The following is a 20,393-nucleotide window of genomic DNA, read 5'->3' as shown; positions in this document are numbered from 1 at the left end:
CTGAGTAAATGAAACTTGTCCTTCCAAGTAGAGTCATTATTTTCTTTTAAAAAATTAATTAACTCTTCTTCTTGGGTCGAGTTTAAGTCCATTTTGATTGTCACAGGAGATGTGCAAGTCTTACCCACATATGCTTTTCTTAAATTTGAATGCAAAGGCGGCAAATTTAACTGTGGGGCCTTTTTGGGTGGAGGCTTGGGAAGGGGCGGAAATAGGGATGCTCCAAATTCTATTTGTTGGATGCTAAGGTCATCAGAAAAGGAGTCCCCTATATCTCTTACATTCTCCAAGCCTTCTTCATCCAGAGCTTCTTCAAATCCTGCATTCAAAATATTTTCACAATTAGTCTCAGGAGAGGAGTGCAACATATTAATTTCTTCTTGTAAATTAGGTTGCTTACCTAATCTAAAAACATTAAAGTCCATGGAAGCATTCCCAAAAGTTAATTTCATTAAACCATTTCTACAATCAATTAAGGCGTTGCTCGTAGCAAGGAAAGGCCTACCAAGAATTATAGGAATTTGATCCTTGATATTAGCAACGGGCTCAGTTTCTAGCACAATGAAATCTACAGGAAATAAGAACTCTCCTACTTTAACTAAGACATCCTCAACCATCCCTTTCGGTTTCTTCATTGATCTATCCGCCAACTGAAGAGTGACGGTGGTGGGTTTGAGTTCTCCTAATCCTAATTGTTTAAAAACAGAAAGAGGTAATAAATTCACACTGGCCCCTAAATCTAAAAGAGCATGATTAATATGAGTATTTCCAATAGTGCATGCAATGGTAGGACATCCCGGGTCCTTGTACTTAGCCACCATCTGTTGAGACAAGATGGAACTAATGTTTGCAGCCAAGAATGCCTTCTTGGGTACATTAGACTTGCGCTTTTGTGTGCACAAGTCTTTTAAAACTTTGGCATAAGTCGGGACTTCGGAAATCGCATCTAACAATGGAATATTAATTTGCACTTGTTTAAACATATTTAAAATTTTCTCCTTAGCAGCCACATTTTTATTATTAGCAAGTCTCCTTGGAAAAGGAGCTTTAGGCACATACTCTTTTTCAGGTGGAGAAACTGCCTGCTCTGTACTTACCTGTTCGGGCTCTTCTTCTGAACCAATGGAGGATGACTCTTTACTTACCTTAATTGGAGATTCTTGAGCATCTTTAGAAGGTTCGGATCTGCCCTCCTCCCTTTGATATTCTCTGCCACTCCTTAAAGCAAATACAGCGTTACAGTGATCGGAGGGCTCCTGCTGCGGCAAGTTTGGTTGCATGGCATTCAACTGATTTACCTGTGGTTGTTGATTCCCATTTATGGCCACATTCCTTGGATTAGGAACTGGTTGACTTGGCATCTTCCCCTTTTCCCTTTCATGCAAGGCCATGGCAAGTTGCGAGATTTGTTTCTCCATATTGTGTTGGCTTGTCATGAAAGTGCTAGTGAGAAGTTCTATGCTCTTTTCTAAGGAAGTTATGCGTGCCGACTCCCCTTGTTTTGGAAAACCCGGTGGTTGCTGATTTGAAACATTATTTAAAATTGGGTTTTGAAAAGGTGGAGGTGTGGTTAGGGGTGGTCGAACATTCATAGAAGGGAAGGTGGGCCTAGGTTGGCCAAATTGGCCTTGACCTTGGAAATTTGATGGCCCTCCTTGATAATTCCGTTGATTCCAAGAAAAGTTGGGATGATTCCTCCATCCCGGATTATATGTGCTACTATATGGATTATTTAAAAACATGGCACTTGCATTTTCATTAGAATTACCAAATTTAGCAAGAGTTGGGCACTCTTCCATGACATGGTCCGTGGCTTGACACCAATTGCACATAAGAACACTATGTGCAATTTGATGGACCTGTGAAGGTCCCTTAACCACTATGACTTCTAGCCTTTTGATAAGAATATCTAGGTGAGCCTCTTTAGCTACAGTACCCTCAATGAAACCCTTACCAATGGCTCTTTCACTCTCTTGAGTTGATTCCCACTCACGAGTCTTTTCAGCTAATTCAATTAAAAAGTTCCAAGCATCATTTTCATCCGTATATGATGTAAATCCTGTTGGGCACATAGATTCTAACAACTGCTTGGTTTGATAGTCAATACCCTCATAAATAATTTGGCATAAATGCCAAGTGTCAAGTCCGTGGTGAGGGCACTCTTGGAGAAGATCCTTAAACCTCTCCATGAATTTGGAAAAAGACTCATGGGGTTTTTGCCTAAACTGAAGAATGTCATTCCTTAGTTTATTCGTTTTATGCATAGGAAAGAACTTTTTAAGAAAGGCAACAGTGAATTCTTCCCAAGTAGTGATAGAATTGGTGGGAAGACCATAGAGCCATTTCTTAGCCCCATCCTTGAGTGAAAAAGTGATAAATCTAAGCTTTACCGCATCATCTGAGAGTTGCTGCATTTTAATGAGGACACACACTTCCTCAAACTCCCTAAGAAATAGATAGGCATCCTCAGAAGGTAGCCCATGAAAATGAGGTAACATGGTGATGAATTGGGATTTGAGTTCAAAATTATTTCCCTGCACAGCAGGCAGACGTATGCATGAAGGTTGCACGGTTCGGGCCGGATAGAAGCGATCGCGCAAACTCTTGGGTGTCTCTTGTTCTTCCGCCATGACTACTTGATTTGGATTTGGTGCGATGTCTTCTGCCGTCTCTAACCGGTTTGCTCTTTCTAGTCGATTGGCCGAGTTCCGCACCCAACCTTCACTCATAAACACAGGAAAACCAAGTAAGAGATATGGATAGCCAAGAAACAAAAAAAAATATAGCTAAACTAAAAATAACTACTAATCTAACACTTTGAATAATTAAGATTCTAATGCAACTCTCTTCCCCGGCAGCGGCGCCAAAAACTTGTTTGAAAAATTAAATAACCGCAAGTGCACGGATCGTGTAAATACGGGTCGAACTCAAGGAAGAGAAATCTAGTTGTCAATCCTATTCTTTTACCGATTAGAATACTAGCTATGATATAATGTTGCCTGGAATGGACTCAGGATTTCCGTGGACTTAGACCTCGGAGCCAACACTATATATAAGCGTGTATTCTATTCAATCTAAGAATCGGATTCAACTACGATCTTGACTTGGAAATCTTAATTTAGGCAAAGTGTACCAAAATTCTAATGATCTTGATTAACTACTTATCTAATCTTATTAGAAAACTAAAATTCTAAAGGCCTAAATTAATTGAAAAATTGCGAAAGTAATTTGGAATAGTGTAAAAACCTTAATTCAATATAAAAGATTACTTAGGGTTAGAATCCACCATGGGTTTGGATTAAATTGATTAATTAAAACAACTCTTGAATTGGGTTGAAAATTCGATTAACTAGTCAATAAGGAATAAGATCAAAGGGATGTCATTCCTTATAAGTAATTAATCAAATCCACTCTCCAATTTACATTGATTATATAGAACTTTATATTTGTTAATCAACAATCATTCATACGAAAGGGAAAAGCCAATGGCATGAATGATTGGGATTTTCCAAACACAAACTCCTACACAATTTTTTAATTGAGTAGATTGATTTAATTGTAATTATTTCTCCTTCCCCATGGCTTCAACTAAACCCTAAGTAAATAGGATTTAGTTACTCATGAAGAAGTGAAGAAAAACAAAAATAAAGGAGAAAGAGAAGAGAAGAGATGCCATATAATTATTTAAAAGGAAAACTAAAAGAAAAATAAACTCTCCACTAGTTTAAATTAAACAAAAAAAATACATCACTTTGGAACTAGAAAATAGAACAAAATACAAAAAGAACTTATTCTTTTTCTCCTCCAATCTTTGGTTGAATCTTCCTCCTTCAAGCTTTAATGTCACCTTGAGTTTGAATGGTGGATGATTGATCCTTGGTTGAGAGTAGAAAAGAAAAAGAGCATGAAAGAGAACAAGAAAACCTAAGAGAGAGAGAGCTTGAGAATGGTGGAGAATTGTATCAAGGATGGAGAGAGAGGAGGAGCTTGTTTTGTTACTTGAGAAAGTGTAAATCTTTCCCATATATTCCTTTCCAATAATATGCATGATGTCCAAAATCCAATACCCATATGACCGAAACTGTGGTATGCAATCCAGAGCAGAATCCGTGTGAAATTCGGCAAAATAGGAATATTAGTCCCTTCTTTAATTATAATGGGTCCCACTTTTCTTGACCGCAAATTTTTCCTCGAAAAATATACATGCACGCCCATTCCAGTAGGTAGGTGATCAAAACCGTTCATTTGAAAACCCATTGTGCAAGTTAAATCATAGACATACGAGCTCATAATATTGCCTACTTTACACTTGAATTTCGTAATAGTAGCCCATATTGCTAATTCAAACAAACCGATACTTGCCAATTTTTAAATCCAAAATATGGAAGCTTTTGCTTTTCTTCTTTGACCATCAAAAGAGAGTGAGGACTTTCTCCTTTTTCAAATGATATAAAAAAAGAAATGACCAAACTACTTTCCAAAATAGACTAGTCGGTGGATATTTCACATGCGTGGGATATTAATCCAAAACGGACATTATTGGTGGACTAAAATAGATGTCCCTTTTAGTTACCTCCATGAACTGATCCAACCGTCCATTTTATGGCCAAAGATTTGAATTAATTATCTCCCATAATCTATTCCCGTAGGTCGATCTAAACCGCACAAATGATGGCTCACAATGGGAATTTGATTGTCCTTTGAATTCTTGTAGGTGATTACTACCCAAAGTGATATTGGCACCACCCTCTTGGATTAGAAATTCAAATTCAAATATACAGGAAAGGGTGGGTCCCACTTGCATCCTAATAGGGAAATAATATATTCGACCATTTTTCATCCCGACTTTCTATGTATGACCCATGTCACGGCTTGATCCAAATTGTTCAATTGATGGGCTCCCAAAGTGCTTCCATATGATGATCCGAACACTTCAAATGATGAGCCAACACATGTTACACATATAGCACTCCCACGACTAACTGAATCCTTCGGAAGTTATTAAATAATGTTAGTGGGCCCCATTCATTATAACCGAAGTTCCATTTTCCACGAAAATTTGAGAATAATCCTGAAACACCAAAAACAAGAAAAATACGTCAAGTAGCACTGTTCCAAGTATAAAATATGCATAATTTACTACTTAAGATTCACACATTTATGTGCTCATCAGGGGGCTTCTCAACGGCAACAGAGGGGACCTATGGATGGTATTAGAGAAGGGATTATGGGCCCTCAAATGGGGTAGGAGAAGTACCCTTGGAGGGTGCAGCAAATCCAAAGATGGTGCTCAAGTTGAAAGGCATGGGTTTTCAGTTACAAAGAAGGGGTTATTAGTACCTAAGGGGGGCTTCTCAAGGGAAACCGAGGGGAGCTATGGATGGTATTAGAGAAGGGATTATGGGCCCTCAAATGGGGTAGAAGAAGTACCCTCGGAGGGTCCATCACATCCAGAAGAAGGACCTGAAGTTCAAAGGCATGGGTTTTCAGCTACAAAAAAGGGGTTATTAGTACCTAAGGGAGGCTTCTCAAGGGCAACAGTGGGGAGCTATGCATGGTATTAGAGAAGGGATTATGGGCCCTCAAATGGGGAAGAAGAAGTACCCTCGGAGGGTCCATCAAATCCAGAAGAAGGTCCTGAAGTTCAAAGGCATGGGTTTTCAGCTACAAAGAAGGGGTTATTAGTACCTAAGGGGGGCTTCTCAAGGCCAATAGAGGGGACCTATGGATGGTATTAGAGAAGGGATTATGGGCCTTCAAATGGGGTAGAAGAAGTACCCTCGGAGGGTCCATCAAATCCAGAAGAAGGTCCTGAAGTTCAAAGGCATGGGTTTTCAGCTACAAAGAAGGGGTTATTAGTACCTAAGGGGGGCTTCTGAAGGGCAATAGAGGGGACCTATGGATGGTATTAGAGAAGGGATTATGGGCCCTCAAATGGGGTAGGAGAAGTACCCTCGGAGGGTCCATCAAATCCAGAAGAAGGTCCTCAAGGTGAAAGGCATGGGTTTTCAGCTACAAAGAAGGGGTTATTAGTACCTAAGGGGGGCTTCTCAAGGCCAACAAAGGGGACCTATGGATGGTATTAGAGAAGGGATTACGGGCACTCAAATGAGGTAGAAGAAGTACCCTCGGAGGGTCCATCAAATTCAGAAGAAGGACCTGAAGTTCAAAGGCATGGGTTTTCAGCTACAAAAAAGGGGTTATTAGTACCTAAGGGAGGCTTCTCAAGGGCAACAGTGGGGAGCTATGCATGGTATTAGAGAAGGGATTATGGGCCCTCAAATGGGGTAGAAGAAGTACCCTCGGAGGGTCCATCAAATCCAGAAGAAGGTCCTGAAGTTCAAAGGCATGGGTTTTCAGCTACAAAGAAGGGGTTATTAGTACCTAAGGGGGGCTTCTGAAGGGCAATAGAGGGGACCTATGGATGGTATTAGAGAAGGGATTTTGGGCCCTCAAATGGGGTAGGAGAAGTACCCTCGGAGGGTCCATCAAATACTGAAGAAGGTCCTCAAGGTGAAAGGCATGGGTTTTCAGCTACAAAGAAGGGGTTATTAGTACCTAAGGGGGGCTTCTCAAGGCCAACAAAGGGGACCTATGGATGGTATTAGAGAAGGGATTATGGGCACTCAAATGGGGTAGGAGAAGTACCCTTGGAGGGTGCAGGAAATCCAAAGATGGTGCTCAAGTTGAAAGGCATGGGTTTTCAGCTACAAAGAAGGGGTTATTAGTACCTAAGGGGGGCTTCTCAACGGCAACAGAGGGGACCTATGGATGGTATTAGAGAAGGGATTATGGGCCCTCAAATGGGGTAGGAGAAGTACCCTTGGAGGGTACAGCAAATCCAAAGATGGTGCTCAAGTTGAAAGGCATGGGTTTTCAGTTACAAAGAAGGGGTTATTAGTACCTAAGGGGGGCTTCTCAAGGGAAACCGAGGGGAGCTATGGATGGTATTAGAGAAGGGATTATGGGCCCTCAAATGGGGTAGAAGAAGTACCCTCGGAGGGTCCATCAAATCTAGAAGAAGGACCTGAAGTTCAAAGGCATGGGTTTTCAGCTACAAAAAAGGGGTTATTAGTACCTAAGGGAGGCTTCTCAAGGGCAACAGTGGGGAGCTATGCATGGTATTAGAGAAGGGATTATGGGCCCTCAAATGGGGAAGAAGAAGTACCCTCGGAGGGTCCATCAAATCCAGAAGAAGGTCTTGAAGTTCAAAGGCATGGGTTTTCAGCTACAAAGAAGGGGTTATTAGTACCTAAGGGGGGCTTCTCAAGGCCAATAGAGGGGACCTATGGATGGTATTAGAGAAGGGATTATGGGCCTTCAAATGGGGTAGAAGAAGTACCCTCGGAGGGTCCATCAAATCCAGAAGAAGGTCCTGAAGTTCAAAGGCATGGGTTTTCAGCTACAAAGAAGGGGTTATTAGTACCTAAGGGGGGCTTCTGAAGGGCAATAGAGGGGACCTATGGATGGTATTAGAGAAGGGATTATGGGCCCTCAAATGGGGTAGGAGAAGTACCCTCGGAGGGTCCATCAAATCCAGAAGAAGGTCCTCAAGGTGAAAGGCATGGGTTTTCAGCTACAAAGAAGGGGTTATTAGTACCTAAGGGGGGCTTCTCAAGGCCAACAAAGGGGACCTATGGATGGTATTAGAGAAGGGATTATGGGCACTCGAATGGGGTAGGAGAAGTACCCTTGGAGGGTGCAGCAAATCCAAAGATGGTGCTCAAGTTGAAAGGCATGGGTTTTCAGCTACAAAGAAGGGGTTATTAGTACCTAAGGGGGGCTTCTCAACGGCAACAGAGGGGACCTATGGATGGTATTAGAGAAGGGATTATGGGCCCTCAAATGGGGTACGAGAAGTACCCTTGGAGGGTGCAGCAAATCCAAAGATGGTGCTCAAGTTGAAAGGCATGGGTTTTCAGTTACAAAGAAAGGGGTTATTACTACCTAAGGGGGGCTTCTCAAGGGCAACCGAGGGGAGCTATGCATGGTATTAGAGAAGGGATTATGGGCACTCAAATGGGGTAGAAGAAGTACCCATGGAGGGTCCATCAAATCCAGAAGATAGTCCTGAAGTTGAAAGTCATGGGTTTTCAGCTACAAAAAAGGGGTTATTAGTACGTAAGGGGGGCTTCTCAAGGGCAATAGAGGGGAGCTATGCATGGTATTAGAGAAGGGATTATGGGCCCTCAAATGGGGTAGAAGAAGTACCCTCGGAGGGTCCATCAAATCCAGAAGAAGGTCCTGAAGTTCAAAGGCATGGGTTTTCAGCTACAAAGAAGGGGTTATTAGTACCTAAGGGGGGCTTCTCAAGGGCAATAGAGGGGACCTATGGATGGTATTAGAGAAGGGATTATGCGCCCTCAAATGGGGTAGAAGAAGTACCCTTGGAGGGTCCATCAAATCCAGAAGATGGTCTTGAAGTTCAAAGTCATGGGTTTTCAGCTACAAAGAAGGGGTTATTAGTACCTAAGGGGAGCTTCTCAAGGGCAACCGAGGGGAGCTATGCATGGTATTAGAGAAGGGATTATGGGCCCTCAAATGGGGTAGAAGAAGTACCCTTGGAGGGTCCATGAAAGTCATGGGTTTTCAGCTACAAAAAAGGGGTTATTAGTACGTAAGGGGGGCTTCTCAAGGGCAATAGAGGGGACCTATGGATGGTATTAGAGAAGGGATTATGGGCACTCAAATGGGGTAGGAGAAGTACCCTCAGAGGCTCCATCAAATCCAGAAGAAGGTCCTCAAGGTGAAAGGCATGGGTTTTCAGCTACAAAGAATGGGTTATTAGTACCTAAGGGGGGCTTCTCAAGGGCAACCGAGGGGAGCTATGCATGGTATTAGAGAAGGGATTATGGGCACTCAAATGGGGTAGAAGAAGTACCCTTGGAGGGTCCATCAAATCCAGAAGAAAGTCCTGAAGTTGAAAGTCATGGGTTTTCAGCTACAAAAAAGGGGTTATTAGTACCTAGAAGAAGTCGCCATAGAGGGGCCATCAACTGCCTAACATGGTCCCCAAGTTCACAGAAAAGGGTTTCCAGCTACTAGTACCAAAAGAGGGTTTTCAAGGCCAATATAGGGGAGCTCTACATGGTTTTCAAGAAGGTGATTTTGAAATCCCATTTCTCCACTCCACAAATTGTAAAATTAAAAGCCTAGCATTAACATATGTAAATGAAACAAAATCGCATTTCTCCATTCCACAAATTAACGTCAAAAATTAAACCCTAGCATCAACAAATACCGTAGCATGCAACTCTATTTTACTCTGTAGGTGGATACGCATGTATGAAATGAAATCTCATCTCTCCATTTCACAAATTAATGTACAAAATAAAACCCTACAATAAATAAACAGCAGAACGTTTCTCCATTTCACAAATTAATGTAAAACATAAAACCCTAGCAGCAACAAACAACATTTAAAAGCATTTACAACTATTTTACTCTGTAGGAGGAAATGCAGTAACTGACATGTATATGAACTGAAAAAAATCAAAAACATATAGCATGAAAAAGGATTCCCCCCCCCCATTTTGCATCTCTCTCAACCTGATTTTCCTCTTCAAAAATAAATAAAAATGAGATTGAATAAAGGAAGGGAAGGAAACGACGTACCAGGTAGGGTTTCCTTCAAATGCGAGGTTTGATACGTACTTCACCTTGGTCGAGATCGCCGTCGAGATCGCCGGAGTGATTGCCGTAGAGATCGCCGGAGGGAGGAGATGACGAAATAAATTTAACAGAGACGAGAGGAGAGGAGAGAAGAGGAAAGAGAGAGGAGGGAAAACGTAAATGTTTTTTATTTTATTTTTTCTAAGTCATTTCACTGTTTCTGCCAGAGGGGCATTCTCGTCATTCGAAATTTCGAAATCCAAATTTTGACCCCCTTCTGTCATTTCCAACAAACCCTTGACCCCTCTGATATTATGCCTTTTATTTGGCTCCCTTATGTCTAATTTCCTAAGTAGAAAGCCCTGTTTTTTCGGTCATTTTCCCCCAAAAAAAAAACGAAAGGGAGTGAAAGTAGAGACGGGAAATCAGAGACAGACAGAGAACTTCAATTTTCTTCTCCATCCTTGCGCCCCATAACATAGCACCTTCGTATCAAGAATAAGCCAGAGTAACTCCTTTTTGCTATCCATTTCTATCCTCTTTTTTTTCTTTCTATTGCTTTTTTTTTTTCTACTCGCATTGCATGGCATGTAAAACATTATCTGTCTTTTTGTCTATCTTCCCTCTCTTTTTCTTATGCAAATTTGATGGGTTCGTGAAGATGTTCCTGATCTATGCCTTTTTTTTTCCCGTTGTTGTTCCCCCATGAAGTATCAAGTTAGGTTTTTTTTTTTTTTTCTTGGTTCTATGCTACATTTTATGTTTACTTGCATTTTAGTCACAGATTGTCTATACCCAGCAGATGTTTTAGCCCTTCTTGATTTCTAGGGTTTTAGGGCCTTAATTTTAGGTAGCACGTTGGCTGTCAGAACCCAAGTTTCTACTCTAAATCGATTGAAATGTAGGGATGTAATCTTCTAAAGCAACCCTTAGAAAAAAAGGAGGGGTAAAAGCTCCTCCTTTTGTAAATCAAGGGTTTTACGGCCTTAAATTTAGGCAGTATGCTGTTTGTCGGAAACCCAAGTTTTAAAAGCTCCTCCTTTTGTAAATCAAGGGTTTTAGGGCCTTAATTTTAGGTAGCATGCTGTTTGTCAGAAACCCAAGTTTCTACTCTGAGTCGATTGAAATGTAGGCATGTGATCTTCTAAAACAACCCTTAGAAAAAAATAGGAGTAAAAACTCCTCCTATTGGATCTATTTACGTATAATCATGCAAGTAATGATAGATTGGTAGTTTATTTCTATAGATATTGGTTGGTCAATCGGATAAATTTGTGCTGACTGAATTTGTTAATAGTATCATAATTTGGGTATTGATGTCTTGCAATGGTAGATTGGTAGTTTATTTCTATACATATTCATTGATCAATCGGATAAATTTGTGCTCACTGAATTTGTTAATAGTATTATAATTTGGGTATTGATGGAATGTTCAGGCTGAAGTTGACGGCTTGATTAGATCTTCTAACACTTTTAAGAACCATTCAATTTTTCTGTAAGAATAATAAGAAAAATTAAGATTGTGCTTTATCCCATTGTTCTTTTTCGTTCTAGGGCTTCCCATGTAATAGATAATTAGATCACCCACACATATACTTCTCATACTTCCCTTTTCTATTTCATGTTTATTGTGAGATTGACATCGCAAAGTACTCTAAGAAATCCTAGGAAGAAAATACCTAGTTTAACCAGATGGATCCGAATAACATGCAGTAGGGAAATTATTTTCATTTTTAAAAATGTTTGATGGAAAGTTTGTGATTGATCAACGAAATGGATTTCATTTGATAGCAGTTAAATTCATGCCAAAGGAATTTATGTAGGAGAAGAGTCATAAGTTGTTGCCATCATGGAAAAGTCTTCACTTTCTTCGGAAAAATAACGTGGCACCTTAATGCATGATTGAAATAGCATGCAGCTTCAAGATATATACATAGACACACACACACACACACACACAAACACACACACATGCATATGTCTTAGAACCAAAAATGATAACCAATCCTAAGGGTAAAAAACCTCAGTCCTCGGAATTAGTTTCCAAGATTAATCTGATTGAATCCACCTCTTCTATTAAAGCTCATTTCGAGAAAAATCTCTCAAGCTGAGTGAAGTCCTTCATGTGCCAGACATTTGAAAGAATCCAACTTATTAGTTTTCTTTTGGTCAACAAAGGATTAAATATGAAGGCTTTGTACTTTAAGTTCAAGAGCGCAAAGTATGTAAATTAATAACAATAGCTACTCAAAGACGAAGTAGTAAATTTACATTCTTTGATTTCTTGACCTTAAACTACAAAGCCTTTGGGTTGGTCTATATAGACCTCTTCGTCAAGCGATATTTATCAAACACACAACTTTATAACACAACTACTCAAAGACAGAGTAATAACAATTGACTTTGTGAGATCAAAGAAGTATATTGTTAATTCTCGTACTAAAGAACTAATTAAGAAATTAGTGATACTTACATTGAGGGAGATGCGCTTTAAGCTCATTGAATGGATCATTGATAACAAAAAATCAACTTAGCCTTGGGTTCAATAAAAATGTTCTGAATGATTCGTTTTGAACCACAATTATTGTAGAATTAGATTCTCCATGCCTGCCCCTATGATGTTTATGGGTGCAACATGTAAAGTCAGGAGGAGGAGGTGGAGTTACTAAATTCTTATCGACATCTATAACTAATTATCAGTGGGGTGCATTGTTAAAGGGAACACCTAATTGACTCACTTATATGAGTTTGAAGTGGGGCCTCTCAGAGTTGTCAAACTCGCTCGACTCATACGAGTCGAGTCGGATGTTTTTCGAGTTGACTCGGAAGGGTGACTCGCTGGTGTTGGCAACTCGTACTAGTCGTGTGGTGACTCGCACGAGTCGGACCGAGTTGACTCGAAATCTTATGACTTGTACGAGTCACAGTGCTTACATCATAACTGTCTCCATGTCTCGTCTTAGTTCTCTTCTCCTTTCATTTTCTTAGTATTTACATGTAAAGTTATCTAAGTAAATGTTACTTAAGATTTACATGTAAATAACGGAATACCCTCATCTGAATCTATTAAAAATTGTTTCAAGACCAAAATCTAAAAGGATAAAAAGTCAACTTTCCAGTTCTAGTAGGAAATTCGAAAAAAAGTGTTTGGTCAAAATCTTAACTTCCAAACGATTGTCTATTTTTCCAATTTTTAAAATTCATAAATTCTACCATGTCCAAACATTATTAAATCCCAAAATTCCGGTAAAAAAATCTCATAATTTGGTCTCTAAAATTTTTTCATCTTGTCTGGTCAACACATGCATTTCAGCTGAAAGTGATTTTCCTTTAAGTAAATGTTGGATCTTTTACATGTTTGATATCATTTTCCTTTCACAAAATACAAATTTACAAGTGAAATGTTATCAGCACAACCATATTTTGTTATTTGCACAAACCCAACTGTCTTTTCTTCTTTAATTGGCTCCTGAGAGCTTTTTGGAAAATGTAATAACCTTTTCTTTTATGTGCTTCATGCCTTCATCTTTTGATATATAGTATAATTATATTTTTTTCAACTAAATTTTTGTTCTTTTTAAAAACTCTTATGAGCCACGAGTCGAGTCGAGTCACAAGTCAGAAAATTAAGAAATCGAGTCACAAGTAAAGTCACGGGTTGACAACTATGGGGCCTCTTCCTATGAGAATTTGGATTATTCTCTATAGCACTCATGAAAACCAAGATATAGCTCATGGTCTGAACTATATGCGTGGGATATGTTAACTTAGTTTGTTATTCAAAGTCTTTGGTTCAACACCTTAATTTGCCAAGTACTTCCTAAACTTTATACATCAACATTAAGTATACACCATTCAAAAAATAAAATAAAAATTCAACATTAAGTATAAGTTCAAGTCCAAAAGATACTGGTAAGTTGTACTAATCTGTTACTTATTCTCTTGGCCTTAATTTTGTTTTACATGAAACTAGTGGGGTAGTGTTAGTCATTACCTTTCGACTAAGCTAATTTGAGTTTAACCAAAGGCATATGCATATTTAATATTGAGGGAAGATTTGATTTTTCACTTTTTCCTTGAACTTTGTTGTTGTGTAGCTCAAAGTTTAGTACCACATTAGTTAGCTTGACTAAAATTTTTGAGTATGCAAGTAGGAATTGGTTTTATTGACTAGATCCCATTAGATAGAGATTTGTGTGAGTTAGGAAAAATCTTTAAGCATGCTCTTTGTAGGCCGTCCTTTTTGTTTTATTTGATTTTTGTTTATTGTGAATTTATTGTATTATTAACTCTATAATGACATTTTAATTTTTTTTACTGATTTTAGAACATTTTTTAACATTCTCTTCTATTGATTATTATGTGATTAATGGGCGCATGGAATTAACCGTGTCAACCGAGTAGTTGATTGCGTCGTGCCGAGTCGACTAGGATTTTCTGCGGCCGCATTCTGCGTCGCATCTGCTTTTTTAAAAACTGCGATTTACATATCAATCGGGCACTTCATTTTCTATATCTCCGCCAAATATGATGATGTGATTCCGATCTTTTATCATCAAACTTGTCTTGATAGGATTCTACGAGTTCTGAGACAAATATTCTCAAGCAGCTAAACCCACAAAACTAGCAGTTGAACTCAATGGGGTTGTTCTCCACAGGGATGGAAATCCTTGGATAAGTTGTTCTAGGGATTGGCTCCCTGCTGGGATAATTTTATCATGAATAAACCACTGAGTTTGACTGTCCAGCTTGTATATTATACAACAATACCCTACCCATTGAGGTTCTCAATGTGAGCGTAATATAGAAAGCCTTATCAAAGATAAACATATCTTGCCATCTCCATGCAGAGTAGCCCCAATATGATCAAACAATATAGAAATCATAGGTATGGTGTTTCTATGAGATTAAAGCCCAAATATGAAAAGGAAGATTTAATTACGAAAGGAACTTATCGGTTTTAGCGGAGCACAACTCAAAACTTGTCCTTAAGGCAAATATCGTCACCGCTCAAATGTTCACTATGGTGCAGATGGGTTATTTGACAATTGCCTCCAATATTCAACGACCTATAGAACACTCACACAGAACAATAGCTTTGTGAACAAACCTTAGTTGTCTTGACAGAGAGCACAAAAGAAAGAAAAGGAAAGCTTGAAAGAGTAGTAGTAGAGAGTAGAGACTGGTTAGGTTTTTCTTTGTGTACTATTAGAAGATGAGAAACCCTCTTCTTTTAGAAACACACTCCCAGAAATGTTAAACGTACAAATAATATGTTAATCTCATGTGCCAATTAATCACGTAATAACCAACAAAGGAGGATGTTAAAAATGTTTTGAACATGGTAAAAATTAAAATGTCCTCAAAGGGTTTATAATGTAAATTGAAATTACATAAAAGAAATTAAATAAAACAAAAAAAGATGGCATGAAAAGAGCAAGTGTGCACACACGCCATGCCACTGCATTGGCCCGACTAAACTCAGGACGTGTGCATTTTAAAGATTTTTCTGAACACACATACCTCATGTTCTCATGGGTTCTCACCCATAAGAAACCAAATTTCACATGTATGCTAAAAAACTTTACTCACATCATCCAATGTGGGACTAAACTTTAGGCTCTGTTTGGATGCTTAAGCATTCTTTAGGGAAGTAAAGTCTATGGAAGGGGGCAGGATTTTGGATGTCATGCAAACCTTGGGAAAGCCATGAGCTTTATTTTGTTTGGATGCAAGAGGGAGGAGGGAGGAGGGAGGGAGGGATTGCCTAGAAATCTCTCCTTTTTTGGGATATTTCTTATGTAAATGGTAGTGATTCCACATCACCAGACATGCAATTATTACTCATGTTTCTTGTCTGGTAATTTCTAAGGATTTGGGTGTTACTTTGGCAAACAAACACCACAAGTAATCCAAAAAGTGCAGTTTTTTGCTTAGGGATTGCTTTACGATCCCTTGCACGTGGCATTCAAACACAGCCTTAAGTAACGCTAGGATGAAGTTCAAGGTCTCTCCATATCTTGAAACTACATAGTATGTATTCATATGCCTTTTATCAAAGTCAAATTGACTTGCAAAAAAATAATCAAAAGGTATATTGAATTCTATGATATTGAGATGCTTGTATAGACCCATACTACTCTTATCAATATGAAAGGACACAGATATGGGTATGTGATATGGAAGGACACAGCTTCGTGAGAAAGAAGCTTTGATTTGACTCCGCACTTTATCAAACTAGACCAATGGTATGCCACTATCATTTATCTACAATTCCAGTACCATAAAAAAAACCATAATATGTTAAACATTGAAGCTCTTATATTTTGGAATATATTTTTACAGCATACAAACTGTAAAGATATACCTTTTGATGGTAAACATCTAGCCCTCCCCAGACCCCGCAATGGTGGGAGCCTCGTGCACTGGGCTGCCCTTTTTTTATCTTTATAGTATACGAACATATTAATTATTAATATTATATTAGCCGCGTATGTGTCCTTGATTTTGCAAAATATGTTGTATCGTACTAGCATTACCGTATCTGTATGTGTCTGTGCATCATAGATTGATTGACTAACACCATTTTCATTTTTGTAAGTACAAAAAAATTATGATATTTTTAGAAGATGAAAACAAATTGTGGTAAAATCCCTAACATTTATTTTTTGCTTTTGTATGCCCAGTTACTTAGCATAAGCATTCCCTAGTGGGTTTTGCTAGAAATATTTAGTAGGAAAAACAACAAAACGAACATTTCGGCTTATACACTGTAACATAGAGAATAACTAAACTAACATTACAATGTTACAAATGTTTTCGGCTTAGACACTGGCACAAGATCTCACACATGGCAACCCTGGCAAATCCCTAAAAGTCAAATACATCCATATGGTAATAACTAATGGACATATTATTATATATCCATTGTCTTGTATAGTTCTGAAATTTTGAAGTGATGATTGTGATTCTGTGTGTAAGCTATATGCTGGAACTAAGTATCAAGTATAAAAGAATCTCACTCTTTGCTATGCCCGATATGCGGACGACTTAGTCTTTGCTATCAAGCAGCCGGAGCAGTGAGGAAAGACAACTTCATCCTTGATCTCGGAAATACAATACGAGGGTTCATGACTAAGCTAGAGTTAGAGGTACAAGTAGAGCCCTTTCCAGCCACGCGCGGTAGCACTCCTTACTCCGTTCAAATTCCTCACCGAACAGCCTCCCTCAACTAATGCTGACATGCTTGTTTTTGGCTATAAATGCTTTGTTCATGTTCCCGCTGTCTCTCGTTAGTTGCTATCACCCCGAAGGCTAGGGGCGGAAGCCATTTGAAAATGAAGGCTAGATTTTCTTTTGCGCCCCCCCCGAAGGCTAGGGGGGCGTGGGGGGGGAGGGGGGGGGGGGGGGGGCTAGGGGCTATGGGCTAGATTTTCTTTTGAAGTGATGATTGTGATTCTGTGTGTAAGCTATATGCTGGAACTAAGTATCAAGTATAAAAGAATCCCACTCTTTGCTATGCCCGATATGCGGACGACTTAGTCTTTGCTATCAAGCAGCCGGAGCAGTGAGGAAAGACAACTTCATCCTTGATCTCGGAAATACCATACGAGGGTTCATGACTAAGCTAGAGTTAGAGGTACAAGTAGAGCCCTTTCCAGCCACTCGCGGTAGCACTCCTTACTCCGTTCAAATTCCTCACCGAACAGCCTCCCTCAACTAATGCTCACATGCTTGTTTTTGGCTATAAATGCTTTGTTCATGTTCCCGCTGTCTCTCGTTAGTTGCTATCACCCCGAAGGCTAGGGGCGGAAGCCATTTGAAAATGAAGGCTAGATTTTCTTTTGCACCCCCCCCCCCCCCCCCTTTAGTGAGTAGTCGTCTAGCTCAGCTGGAAGAGATTCTAAGCGAGAGGCATTACTGAACCGGAGCCACATCGAGTTAGTTCCCCACAAAGCCTTCTTCCGAACTTGGCAATAAGTGCTTGATTTCTGCACCAATTGCCATCTTCAAGGTCACACCATTGATACATGTAGACGTGCTAATATGATGGGCAAATCGGGAGTTAACAAGTTTCGAGTTGTTCGAAGAATCGGAGGTATTGTTGTCCGATTCCTAGGATCATTTGGGGGCCCTTTTCAAATCGCCCAGCGAAGACGGGATGTTCAGAAAGGTTCTTGTGATTCTCAATCAATCGTCCATAGCCTAAAAATCACATTGATTTTATACGATCATAACCATAGTCCACAACGTGATGCAGATATTAGGATTTATTTCCGTATTATTTAGTTTCTAATATTTTTATTTCCATTTTATTAGTTTTTAGGCTTTTATTTTACATGTTATTTAGAATGAGGAAGTTTAGTCGTTTAGGAATTCTTATTTTAGTAGGTTTCTATCTTTTAGGTTGTTGATTGCCTATTTATAGGCCTCTTTATAGCTTTATTGTAAGCTTTGGATGATTATTGATTATTGAGATTTCTCCCCTATGCAGATTTCTTTCTTCCTCTCTTCTTCTCCTCTTCTCTTCTACTTCACTTCTTCTATTCTTCCCTCTCTTCTCCTCTTCTTCTTCTACTTCTCCCCGAATTCTTCTCTTCTACTTCTAATCTCTCCTATTCTTCTTCTTTCTCCTCTTTCTTCTATTTCCTTTCCCTATCCTACATCAACGGTTATTGGCAATGACAGCAATTCACAGAAGGCCCATTGAACAGATGCTAGAATCATTTATGCCCTGTTCGTTGGACTCACAATCGGTTGGCATAATATGATTTTCTTGAATGAATGTTCTACATTTATATGATTTTTTGTTGTTGTCAATAACTTTTAGGTGAATTTTCTGTACTGATTAGTCTTTTTAATGGTTGTCATGCGCATATCAATCTTATATCATATTAGCTCCATTTTTAAAAAAACTAAAAGTGACAATAGAAAATCTGTAGGTGTAGTTGCTAATAGGGGTGCAACTTGGGTTGGGTTCAACCCGAACCCGACGGGTTCAGCCCGATTTTGGCTCGGGTTGGGTTGGGAAAAGCGAACCTGATTTAATTTTGGGTTGGGTTAGGGTTGAGGCCTCGGCAACCTGACCCGAACCGGACATTTGTCCTCTAATTTTATCTTAATTTTCTTTGGGTTATTGTATTTTTCTATTTTGCCCAAGGTGAACTCGAACCAACCCGACTCAACCCGACCCGATTTCAGGAGATGGGTTGGGTTAGGGTTGAGAAATTTAGAGGCGGGTTGGGTTAGGGTTGACCATCTCCAACCCGAGGCTCAGGTTCGGTTGGATTGGGTTAGGGTTGAGGGAATGCTATCTCGGGTTGGGTTAGGGTTGGCTTCAACCCGATCCAACCTGACCTGAGTTGCACCCCTAGATGCTAATGTGATTCTGGTTGGTGACAACAAAGTGACACATTGAAATGATTGGTTGAAGTATTTATTTAATAAGTATCTCAAAATTTTCCTCTTTATCAGCTGTGCTGGATTGCTTTAGAATCAAATGAAAGCTTCCAAAATATGTAGAGAATCAGAATTGCTTTTAATATTTGGTTTTGTTGGTGATCGTTCTGTTCTTGCCGATGGTACTAAATCTAGTTCGCAAATTTAGGAGTTTTAAGGTTTTGAAGAAATTTATGATGTCCAGCATGTTGAAATCATTCAATTGCCTTTCTGCCTGGTTTTCATTTCCTTGTAAACCTTCAAGCTCACCTTATTAGTTTATAAACATACGTAAAAGAATAGCTACGGGTGGCCCCTTTGAAGTAAGATCAGAAATAAGCAAACATAAAGTTTATCTGCGCATAGGGCATGAAAGTAAAGCTGGTAGTGTTATCCTCTATAGTTTGGAATAGAATGTCATGGTTTCTTCCTTGCGTTTCTGACAGAGATCCTAAATATGTATCTCGAGATAGAAATGAACAGTCATGTATTAATCCCCCCGGAGGAATTACATGAAGAAGGTTTGATGCTACAGCGGGCCATCATGATACACCTTCTAGATGATATTGCAAAGAAAAAAGCAACCAAAGACCATGGTTACTTCCTTGCGGTGACTACACTAAACAGCATAGGCGAGGGAAAGGTCAGGGAGCTCACAGGGGACGTCCTTTTTCCAGTATCATTCAACTGCATCACCTTCAAACCTTTCAAGGGTGAAGTCTTACAAGGTGTAGTGGAGAAGATCCTAAAACATGGGGTCTTATTGAAGTGTGGGCCGATAGAAACAATATTTCTGTCGAATAAGACCATGAAAGACTACAAATTCGTCCCAGGTGAGAATCCCATGTTCTTGAGTGAAAATCATTCGAAACTTGAAAAGAACGAGGTGGTTCGGTTCATGGTGCTAGGATGGAAGTGGGTTGAGTCTGAGAGGGAATTCCAATTGCTGGCGACTTTGGAGGGCGATTTCCTCGGACCCATTGCGGAGTAGATGCAGTTCACTTGGTTTCACTTGGTTTTTTTTGGCGTCATATCTAGCCTGCGGTTTCCTTGCTTTGGAGCTGATCCCATCTAGAGATTTTGGGGAGCAGGATACTGAGAGTTATGCTTTTTATGTACACATGGTTTTGTGTGCTCCTTTCCATCATATCTTCTTAGTAGCATGGATGGTGATGGCTGGATGATTTTGGATGGGAACTGGGACTTGTATTTGTCATCATATCTTACTTTCATGGTGTGGTTGGTATGATTTCATATCATTGGAATTATCAGAAATTGTTCAAGTGATCTGACTTCTGTTAGAACTCTTTATGTGAAAGGAGGAAAATGTTTTCTTTCATCAA

At 39.5% G+C, this 20,393-nt stretch overlaps 1 protein-coding gene across 1 annotated transcript; it reads left to right on the top strand.

Moving 5' to 3' along the window:
• Positions 1–9,967: 9,967 nt before the first annotated feature.
• NRPE7 (RNA polymerase Rpb7-like, N-terminal domain-containing protein) lies at positions 9,968–20,393 on the top strand. Its single transcript, XM_077391957.1, has 2 exons — positions 9,968–10,120; positions 19,497–20,393. The coding sequence occupies exon 2, from the start codon at positions 19,508–19,510 to the stop codon at positions 20,039–20,041; it is 534 nt and encodes a 177-aa protein (XP_077248072.1). The 5' UTR covers positions 9,968–10,120; positions 19,497–19,507; the 3' UTR covers positions 20,042–20,393.

The sequence above is a fragment of the Tasmannia lanceolata genome, unplaced genomic scaffold, assembly GCF_043159265.1.
Source record: "Tasmannia lanceolata isolate RefF3 unplaced genomic scaffold, GAP_Taslan_0.1 ptg000012l, whole genome shotgun sequence".
Lineage (NCBI taxonomy): Eukaryota > Viridiplantae > Streptophyta > Magnoliopsida > Canellales > Winteraceae > Tasmannia > Tasmannia lanceolata.
The sequence above is the reverse complement of the archived record's forward strand: the minus strand, read 5'-3'. Positions and strand labels throughout refer to the sequence as shown.